The 10936-nt window shown below is 37.6% G+C and overlaps 1 protein-coding gene across 1 annotated transcript; it reads left to right on the top strand.

The window, feature by feature from the left end:
- The first annotated feature begins 2043 nt into the window (after positions 1-2043).
- Positions 2044-10838, top strand: lrit3a (info leucine-rich repeat, immunoglobulin-like and transmembrane domains 3a). Its single transcript, XM_033974323.2, has 4 exons — positions 2044-2272; positions 5435-5898; positions 8254-8559; positions 9829-10838. Exons 1-4 carry the CDS (start codon positions 2157-2159, stop codon positions 10836-10838), a joined length of 1896 nt encoding a protein of 631 aa, XP_033830214.1. The 5' UTR covers positions 2044-2156.
- The last annotated feature ends 98 nt before the right edge of the window (positions 10839-10936 follow it).

The raw sequence follows: 10936 nt of genomic DNA, 5'->3' as shown, positions 1-10936 counted from the left end.
GAACCAGTTTTGAGATGATGTGAAGTGTGAATGCCCATGAAACCCCATAAAAACTGTTTAAAGGGCAGAGAACAAATAGTTAAAAAATAACAACTTTCGGACATAGTTTGGAAAAAAGCTGTAACCATTTCACCAATCAATTCACGCAATAAGTCCCAGTAAATATTGTAAAAGCTGCTCTTAGGGTCACAGCTGTGTGCTGTCTGCATCTAATTATGAGGTGATTTTGTTCGTCTGCAAACCAGAAAGTGCGTAATTAGCATGCTAGTTGTTGTTAGCAGTGGCGTGACAGCAAAACTCTGTTCTGGCCACAGAAAGTTGCAAAGTCATTGTGGTGAATTATTAGAATGCTAGGAAGTTTCGACCACTGCAAAACTGTTTAAAATGAATTAGTAGTGTTTTTCATATTTTAAGAGAGCAAAAATCTGGTACTTTCATTAGATATCATGTTATAAGACAGAGCGATAACATTTTGTAAAGACTGTGCAACTCTACCATAATGTAATTCTGGCAATAGCTAATCACAAGCCTTTTATCTTCATTTGTATCATAGATCGAAAAGACAACAAGCCAAACAATCTAGCACTTTCAAATGCCATCACTGCACGAGGACTACATACTACAAAGCTACTTCAAAACTTCTTCAAGTACTAGGCTAAACTGGCCAGCCAGATCGTTCCATCTGTATTTCCTCTTCTCATGCACCATTCCCACTTTCTCTCTCTTTAATGTAAGCGCATTGGTGTGGAATAACTGTACTGTGAAGACTGTGAATCTTGATGTTATTCTGTGGCATGGACTTGCATTTCTATAGTTAACTTGAAACAAACTCCTTTATTTTGATGAAATTGTAATTTTCTTGTTTCTTTTTTACTGTCTTGCTGGATAGACCCATCGTTTGTACAGTGTCGCTCCCACCAATGCTAACAATATGCTAATGCTAACTGCTTTTAGAGCTTGTAGACTAGTCAGCTTGCTTTGTTATCAGCTCTCATGGATGTCTTAAACCTGTACCAGGACTGCTGACACTGTTATGACGGAAAAGAAAAAAAAATGCTCTCGGCGTTCTCCTCAGTCTTTTGTACTTCACTTTGAACACTATAGTAGCAGGCTTTCAATTTGATCTGTTTTGTTTTTGTACATTTATGTGCCAAAAGCTTCAAGTGGCTTATTTGACCTGTCTGATCAAATTTGCTTGCGAAATAAAATTCACTTGTGTACTTGTTACGAAATGTGGTGTCATATTTACAAGACCCTGTATTGCACATGTCCTGTTTCTGGACCATAAGTAAAAAGCTTTGGGCTTTGCAGACAAGGAAAAAGAAAATAACAGAATCACAGTACAGTACATACAAGTTGGGATGAGTACAGTGAATATGTTTTTGATTCCAACACTTTAACAAGGTAGTGGTTTACACTACCGGTAGTAACCTGAAAAATATTCTGGTACTGATGCAGTGCTAATCGTTATCCACAGCACTGTGATCGCCCACTGCTCCAGGCAGCTGGTTCATGAAGCACAGACGAATGGGTGAAATGCAGATGGCCAATTTTCCAACAAGTACAGTCTGGCCAAGCACTAAGAGTGCTGTACAGTATATAGTTTGTGTAAAGTATATAGTTTGTGTAAAGCGTCACATTGAAATGAACATGCTGATTGATCCCTCAAAACATTAACAATGGTGCCTCTGACTACTTCGAGTTTGCTTACTTACTCTAAATAAGTTTGATGTTAATTTGTAGACAATGGCATTTACTGATGGAAAACCAAATGGTATTGTATGTGAAATGTGTAGAAACAGACTTGCCAGCAGATGTCACCAAAGCCTTGTCAAAACAGCACTGGAGCAGTCCTTCAGCCCTACAGGATTAAGACCAGGCCTGGCCCATAAGAAACAGACTAGGTACTTGTCAAATGCTTAGTCTGCTCTGCCTACTGGCTTCTCTGCTGCTCCACAAATCCTTCTCTAATCCCCCACCCATCCCTTCACAGGCCCATAGCTCACCTGGATCGCCAAGGCCACTCTGCACTCAGGACCCAGGACACAAGGCTGACTTTCCAGCCTTTGTTTCAGTGCGTTTTAGAGGACCAAACTGACGGATGTCCATACTTTGGAACTGTGGCTGTGAGCTGGTTGTGGACATCGGTTAACACCATGCGTTACACACTCTATCTGCATGTGCTGGTCTGCTGCGTCAGTGTGGCCCATGCCTTCTGCCCCTCACAGTGCACCTGTGTGTTTCATGGACGCACAGATGGAACGGGAAGCAGGTGAGTCTAAAAGCAACAAAGCACAAGAAAGCAAGGATTATACATATACTCCAAATCCCTTAGCATTGGTATACTTACTTATTTTTCTGGTGGGAGGTTTACCACTTTTTTGCCTCAGTTGAGATGATATTGCTCTGCTCGGAAAGTTCAACAGAATGGCTTTAAATGTATCTTATATTGACTCAATTACTTTTATTGTTCAAAGATACCATGAAAAATATGCACTGCTGCTGTCTTGCAGCTCCACAGATCTGACCTGTCTGGTGGTCCCCATGGAGATTCTATATTAATATATTATTATTTTATGCTATGCTAGGCAGTGGAACATTCCAGGCAAAACAGTAAAATCTCCAAGGAGACAGCCACCTGAAAAGTTAGATAGTAGACCTTTAGAATAATCTATATGGCAAACAAAAAGCAAAACAAGCAAAAGCTATACTGTCCTGATTTGGGATGGTACAACACAGGCAGGCAGAGTAAATAAGGTTAACACAGTAGCTTCTGGTGTCAGAGAAAATTTACTATAAAGTGAAAACAATATGTGCACTGAAATTGGTCTTTAAAAACATGGAGGTTATTTCCTGGATTACAACCTAATGATATCATGCAGTGGGATCAAGCATTCAAGATGAAGAGGGGGAGATGGCCTAAATATGCAGATATAGTCAAACATGAATGAAAATCCAAGTTTGTATTTGATGAGGAAATAACATTGTTTAAAAGTAAATAACCATAATTCCCATAACTGAATACCAAAATAATGAAACTTCGCTTTTTGATATCTGTTAAATACATAAGCAAAACTATACAATTTCATTTCATTTTTAAGACTGTGAACAATTCCTTTTTTTTTCTAACTTCAACACATTGCCAATAGTATGACAACAGCAACAGTTGGGTGCGTACATTCCCTGGAAAACAACCAATCCACTTATCTTTGAACATGCTCCAATACCTTCAGATTATAACTAAAATGCATATCTAAACTCAGTGGTTAATTATGTAGAACACAGCCATACATTATATATTGATAATTTGAGTTTGTGACTGTAGATTTGTGAATTTAAAAAGTAGTGCAGAGCAGACTTAATTAAAGCCAGTCACATGACCACTGCCTATTTGTGTTCAGTGCTTAACCTTTGCTAATTGCTGAGTGTCCTGCATAAGAAGATGGCACCACCGGAAGCAGTACCAAAACAGACATAGAAAGCAATATAAATGTTTTTTTTGTACAATATTGAAGTGCATATGAAAGGTTTTCATGTTTTTCTAATGAATACTATATTTGGCGGTATAGTAACTGTGGTAAGTGGCAGTTAATGGGAAAAAATATTAAGTACAAAAATACAGTATATAGCAGTGAGTTCTAATACAGAGTACCACTACCTATGTGATCAACATGGAAAATTCCATCCAAAATGCAGGGTGAATTTAAATGCAAGCATTTTTCTGACAGTTTAAACATTAATTTAACTAAATAACGTTGTTGTCATTTATTTGTATTAGTCTAATCATAATTAGTATGCAATTTAGATTTTGGGTCTTGTGAATGTCATGGTTGCTAAGTAACAGTTGCGGAATGTCATATCTGCTGTCCGTATCTAATCAGGAAGTAATATTATAAACTCCACCTAAAAAAAAATAAAAAAAAACTAGGCAAGATTTTTAGTATAATCATACAAATAATTATGTTAACTATGTTTTCGCAAAATTAGTAATCTAACATGCCATTTTAATGCCCATTGATTAATGTGAGAATTTTTCAGATTTTCAGATTTTTCTTTATTGATGGTTATTGACATCATGACCATATATATGCATATATATAATACATATATATAATATGAATAATATTCTCTATGTGTATATATGTGTATGTACTAATATGCAGCCAAAAAAGTTTTTAAATCGTCTGAGAACTCAAGAGGAAATACAAATGGATTTAATAGGAGCGTTCATGGTCCAGCTTAGGTGTTTGAATTTCGACAAAAAGGTGAGAGTGACTAACTGAACTGTTGGCTAATGTTAGCTAGCTTGGGGACCCGTATAACAGTGAAATTCAGCTCACCCTGAAATGGCTTGATTTTGCTTCTAAAATTGTTCCAATTATTATTTTATATTTTAGTTTTTTAAAACAATATTTTGACCCAATCATCAGCAATAAAGTAGCGATAAACAGAATTCAATAATGATGTGTGTCAAACTTAACTGTTTTCATCACAGTTACTACATTTATAATGTCAAATCAAAAATACAATCTGTATAATCACTTTTAGCAAAAAACAAAAGTAAACTATTTAGTGAACTAATATAAAGAAAAAAAGGAATTGCCATTTCTAAAATGAAACATGTGATATTAGTATAGCAGTTTATTTTCCAGTCTTCTCTAATGCACCTAGATGAGTATAGAAATATGCACTGTCATTTAAATAATATTTGGATTGTAATAATAAATAAATTGTTTTTGCAATTGTGATACCAAAAAAGAAATTGGATTTCCAAAATGGTTCAGCTCTAGGAAAATCTACAGGATTTTTATTCACTCCAGGTTAGTTCTTTACACTGTTGCTGCACTTTATCACCGAAGTAAGTTCCTAGTTTGTGAACTGTGTTCACAGACGATGGCAATCAAAGTCTTCTGATTCTGATTCTGATACACTGGCTCTTGATTGTCCAAAGTTGGCATTATGTGATTGTTCTTTGAAGCAACAATGCAATTTTATGATGAAGAAAATATGATATTCAATTTACAAGTCAAACTGTACCACAACAAAAACACAATAGACACTAAACCTAATATAGCAACTAAAATACTAAATGTCAATGTTACATTTTAATCAAAACAAATAAAATGGCAAAATTATCACAAGTGTCACTTGTGGTACAAATGTACAAATTCTGTGGAAGTTAGAGAGTAAAAAAATTACAGAAAGTAGAACTTCTAAAAATCTTCTAAAAACTTTTTTTTTTTTTGTCAACCTGGTGAACAAACCTTTGGAACACTAGGATTTTTTCACAAACATGAGTAGTCTCATAGTAGTTGTATGCAATGTAATTCAAAATATGAATGTATTTGTTATATGTAAAATGCTTATGATTCTGTAGGATTTCAGCTCCAAATTGATAGTAAAATTTGTATGATAACTGATTCTACCATTTCAGATCAGTGCTGTGTAATGACCCGGACATGTCGGACATCCCTGTGAACGTTCCCGTAGACACTGTAAAACTGCGGGTGGAGAAGACGGCTGTGCGCAGAATCCCTACTGAGGCCTTCTACTACTTGGTGGACCTGCGCTACCTCTGGATCACCTACAACTCCATCAGCTCTGTGGACACGGGCAGCTTCTACAACCTCAAAGTCCTGCACGAGCTGAGGCTGGATGGAAACCTGATATCCATGTTCCCCTGGGAGTCCTTGAAGGAAATGCCCAGTCTGAGGACACTGGACCTACACAACAATAGGCTGACCACAGTCCCACCAGAGGCAGTCCCTTACCTGGTCAACATCACCTACCTGGACCTATCCAGCAACAAGCTTAGTACGTTGCCCTCTGACCTCATGGATATATGGCCCCCATTCAGCAAGGCTCCACTGTCCAACAGTTCACAGAAGATTGTACTGGGTAAGAGACTGCACATTTAGGAATATATAAAGAACAACATGGTCAGTAACCAGTAAGCAATTCTGACAAAAATATATACCTTTATATTGAGAAGATATTATGTAAATCCAACAGAATAGTGCTAAAACATGTCTTTAAGTTTATTTTTTAAGGTTAAAGTCAGAACTATTGGCTCTGTGCCCAACAGCACCAGCTCATTGTTAGAGCCACTTCTTCTTGTCCAATTATACCTCTAAAATAAAAAAAAAATACTTAATAAATACAGGTCAGGCAGTGACATTGAGTTGTTGGTTGGTGTCACTGAAGAGTTTACAAATGAGGTGAATATTTCATGAGAGGACACTTTTTTGTAAAATAATCTATATTTTAAATGTATATTTTACATTTTACTAGTTAGCACTGGTGTGCAAGAACTGTAACATTACCCACAAAAGTACAAAAATATCCCTTTATATTCATATTTCAAAGTTTTTTGGTAATAGACTAGGAAGACACTTATTTTTTTGCTTATTTGTCAAACTAATATTTCAGTTTTTTCATTAAAATAACAAATTTATCTAGTGCCATTTTGATTTAAGAACAACACTTTTCTAACACATGGCATCTGTTTAGTTGCAGCTCTATTTACACCAGATTGAATGAGCAACAACACATTTTAGTTGTCATTGATGAAGTCCATGCATCAAGTGTCGTTTTGTGTGGAGTTGACATGTTCTCCATTGTCTGTGAAGCTCACCTCTGCTGCTCGGTTTTCCTCTATTTAGTTTATTTAGAACAGAGAGGCTCCTCTGCAGAAAGGACCTATGGGAATGAGGTTCCAACTGTCAGTGGGACTTTTGTGTTAAGTAAAGAAATACAGTCAATTTTCACTTCTGAAAAGTTGTGGAAAAATGTCAAGCTAGATTAAACAAAGTGAAAAAAGTTTAGAACATCAGTGTTTTTGTTTCGATCCGACATCCGTACTTGCTATAATACTATAGCAAGTACTCCATGAAAATGAGGAATGAAACTTGATACTTTTTGATACCTCAGTCAGAAGGCCAGCAATATATTAATATCTTAGTACCTATCACTACTCACTAAGATTCTCTTTCTTCCAGTACATTCTACAGCTCTGTGTTTGCATGGGTTGTGTGCGTGGAACTCTGGAACATCCCAATAAGCTCTAGAATGACGAAGTAGCTTACCAAAGAACTGGCAGAGTCTACAGGAGCAACTGAGGAAACAAGGGTTACAAACAGTGAACTTTTAATTGCTCATTCATGTTTAGTAAGAGGGCAATCATAGTTATCTATCTAATTATCACCAAATTAATACAAAATGCAATTAAATAATGAGGCCAAATTTAAAGATATGATAAAGAAAAAGATATTATAAGATTTTAAAGAGAAGCTTTGCTGCCATGGTAATGGCTCAGTTTTAACACATTTGAATCGCTGTAGAGATTCTGCCATGTCAGATAAGGACAATTGAGAGGTCTTTTTTTGAAAAAAAATTTATTGATGCGAAAACCAAGATAAATCAAGATTTGTAAAAAAAAAAATCTTGATTCCTTTTGTTCACCATATTACCCAGTCTTAGCTGGCTGTGACAGACCCTTGTGTCATTAAGTGTAAATGTGAAGTGTAATAGTGTTGCTGCCAACAGAAGATAGGCCACAGGCAGCTTAGGTGTGTAAGACAATCTAATCTGTTTAGAGGATCTTAAACATGAGTCACGTGCCTAGCTATTATCAGCGCAGCTACAGAACTGAGGGGAATAACAATAATAAAAAAATCACATACAAGGACATATTAATCCTGCGGAACAGTTTCAGAATGATCTTGAGAAAACTAGTATAAGGCCACATGGTAACATATACTGTTATTTAGTGTTGAATTACATTCTATTCTAAAACAAGATGGTTTTATTTATGATCAATGTGGTATTCAAATCGATATCAAGTATCGAGTATATTCTTTAGTATCGAAATTGAGATTTAAATTTTTTATATCATGACAACACCAAATCCTACTCGATATTATGATTGGGGGAATATATCTAATTGCAATTTTTCTGCCAAAAATTGTGTTTGCAATAAATAAGAGATAACAGGATCCCTTCAAAGTTTCCATTTTAAATGTGCTCACAAGAAAAAACAAAAAAAGTAGCTGACAAAATAATCCAATCTTTAAACTACAGGGTTAGCAGTTTTTATGCAGAATAAGACAGGATATTTTGTTGTTTGTGGAAGAAATTATGGTATCTCAGCCAATGTGATTTGCTAATTGCTTCTTTTCAAATTTTAACTTAAGTTTGGATTTCGATTAATCTTGCAGCTCTACGTGATAAATCTATATTGTGCCTTGTTGACAGGTCTTCAGGACAACCCTTGGCTCTGTGACTGTAAAATCTCCAAACTGATCGAGATGTCCAAGATAGCCAACAGCTTGGTAGTCCTTATGGATCTGTTTTTGACTTGCACGGCTCCAGAGAATCTGTCCGGAGTGCTGTTCCAGAGAGCAGAGCTGGAGAACTGTGTGAAGCCCTCAGTGATGACATCTGCCACAAAGATCACCTCACCTCTGGGTAGTAACGTGCTCCTGAGGTGTGACGCTACAGGGCTCCCCACGCCAGCACTGTCCTGGGTCAGGCCCGATGGAGCAGCTGTCGACAACACAGGTACACCACTGTCATATTCAAGTCCAAAAACAGTATTATGTGCAATTATAAATAGTTACAATTGCAGTTATTTGTATGTCAACAGTAATAACTGCTGTAACCAGTAATAAGAAAACAGAATACTATTAATGCATTTGTTTTATATAATGTTTTTAGACACCCAGTCGCTTAATTCAGTTATTCACAGTGCACTTTAGGAACATGCATATAGACCTCCACTGGACACTAGATGGCCCCAAAGATGAACACACAACCTCTTCACACACAACAGAAAAACTTATATTTTTTGTAAATTGTTTTGTGATAAATATATCATCCGCCATCTGGTTGCTAATGTAAACAATTGTAAACAATATCTATAAAAATGCTCAAATATCTAAAAAGTCACAATCTTTACTGTCAACTGTGGTGTTGGGATTTTTACAACAAATTACTATACAAAAAAACTGGAATTTTAAAATGTTAAAATGCTCAATTGCAGCGAGTTATGCATAAAATGTAAATCAATGATTAGCATTTCTGATCAGCGTATAAGTGAAATATTATGGATTGTAAGAAAACGTCTAGGAAATGAAATGTGGATTGTAAATGTCTGAAACATTCGGTGTGTATGGCAATAGTTCTGCACTATTCTTACATTACGTTTTTAGGTGATTTGGAGGTATTAGTGCTTACATTGATGACCGTCTGCCACTCTAAACATCCAATATGCTTGTATATGGCGACTAGCCTAAAGGTGCTGTACCTTTCTTAAAAATGTGAAAAACAGAGCTAGTTAATTTTAAACAGTTTGCAGTGGTCCAAAATTATTCCTCACTTAACTTATACATTAAGAACATTGTAAATATTCACCACAAATGTTTATAAGTGCATTTCACAATTATCAGAGACCAGTGCAGAGTTTTTGCTGTGACGGTGCAGCTAACAACAACTAGCATGCAAACACTGACTTCTTGTTTATCAGACGATACAATACTTTCTAATTAGATGCAGACAGCACATAGCTGACATATTCTGACCTCAAAAACTGCTTAGACAAGATGTCTGTACTGGGGCAAGACAACCTTTTCTCAAATACATGGAAAAAAATCAGGTACAGGGCCTTTAACAATTCATTTGTATGTGGACAGAAGGGTATATAACTTCAGTACATGTAAGCACTAAAAGGTCTGGCCAGGTAAATTTTGCAATAACAAATTATAATCCACAAAATTGTAAGCAAACAAACTAGTGAATCTAATGTAACATTGTATTCATATTCCATTTCAGTGGAAGAATCCCCCGGAGAAGGTGTGCGGTGGTCTATCATGAGCCTAACTGGAATACTTAACAAAGACGCAGGGAACTACAGCTGCAAAGCCAAGAATGTGGCTGGAGATGCAGAGGCCACCATCTTTCTGTCTGTGGCTGGCACCTTGAGCACCACCCTCCCTCCATTCAGGACTGGCTCTGGCACCGGGCCCACCAGCCAGGGCACCACCTTCACTCCTGCTGCTGTGGATGTCTTAAATCCCCTCTCAGTCACCCTCACAGCCTTGCCACTGTCCACTACCAACAGACCCAAAGTAACAACCACTGCCCAGAAAGGCTCACTTAAACCAGCCAAGATTAAACAAGGGGGAAGTGGGAAGAGGCTGGCTGCAGATGAGAAGAGCAATAAGGACCCTTCAAACGCTGTGATAGACTTACAGATAGCGGAGGAGGGTTTGGACAGTGCAGTGCTGCTGTGGACTGTAGATGGTTTGCCTGGTGACACTCTGCTCACAGTGGTGTACTCCCCTTATGGAGAGGAAGACACTAAACAGACCTTGGAGACCAGTGCTGCCAGCGGAAAGGAGCTGCTACAGGGGCTACTCCCTGGAACCAGATACTCCGTCTGCCTGGTGGTTAAAAGCATCACCAGTGCCAAACAGCCCTGTGTGGACTTTTACACACTGGACAGTGTAGACAACACTGGGCTCAACCAGCTCTTCATGATAGTAAGTGGTATCGTTTGTGCTCTTATTCTGCCCCTTATTGCACTGTTGATCTATAAGATCTTAGCATTATACTGCAAAAGTCAGCAAACCCCTATAGATGAAGCGGAGCTGGAGAAAGAGAGCTATGTGAAGTTTGAGACCATCTCGATGAAGCACAGGACTTTGAACTCTCACCCCACAGAGCTGTGGGCCAGAAGGCCTACCCACGACTCCGAGCGCATGCTCCTCTGCTCCAGGTCTAGTATAGACTCTCAAATGACCTACAAGAGTGACAGCTCTCGCTCAGAGTACCTCTGCTGATGCCAATGTTTGCACTCTATCATTGCCTTTAACGCAGCCACTGGACAGGCAAGAGTGAGCCCAATGTGTGTCTCATTGATTGATTGATTGTTGCCTTA

This window comes from Periophthalmus magnuspinnatus, chromosome 10, assembly GCF_009829125.3.
Source record: "Periophthalmus magnuspinnatus isolate fPerMag1 chromosome 10, fPerMag1.2.pri, whole genome shotgun sequence".
NCBI classification, from domain to species: Eukaryota; Metazoa; Chordata; class Actinopteri; order Gobiiformes; family Gobiidae; genus Periophthalmus; species Periophthalmus magnuspinnatus.
The sequence above is the reverse complement of the archived record's forward strand: the minus strand, read 5'-3'. Positions and strand labels throughout refer to the sequence as shown.

Excerpts from the sequence above, each read along its gene's own strand:
- lrit3a (XM_033974323.2), top strand. The coding sequence starts at position 2,157 with ATGCGTTACACACTCTATCTGCATGTGCTGGTCTGCTGCGTCAGTGTG. Across the intron at positions 2,273-5,434 it reads ACAGATGGAACGGGAAGCAG|ATCAGTGCTGTGTAATGACC; the intron begins GTGAGTCTAAAA and ends CTACCATTTCAG. Across the intron at positions 5,899-8,253 it reads TTCACAGAAGATTGTACTGG|GTCTTCAGGACAACCCTTGG; the intron begins GTAAGAGACTGC and ends CCTTGTTGACAG.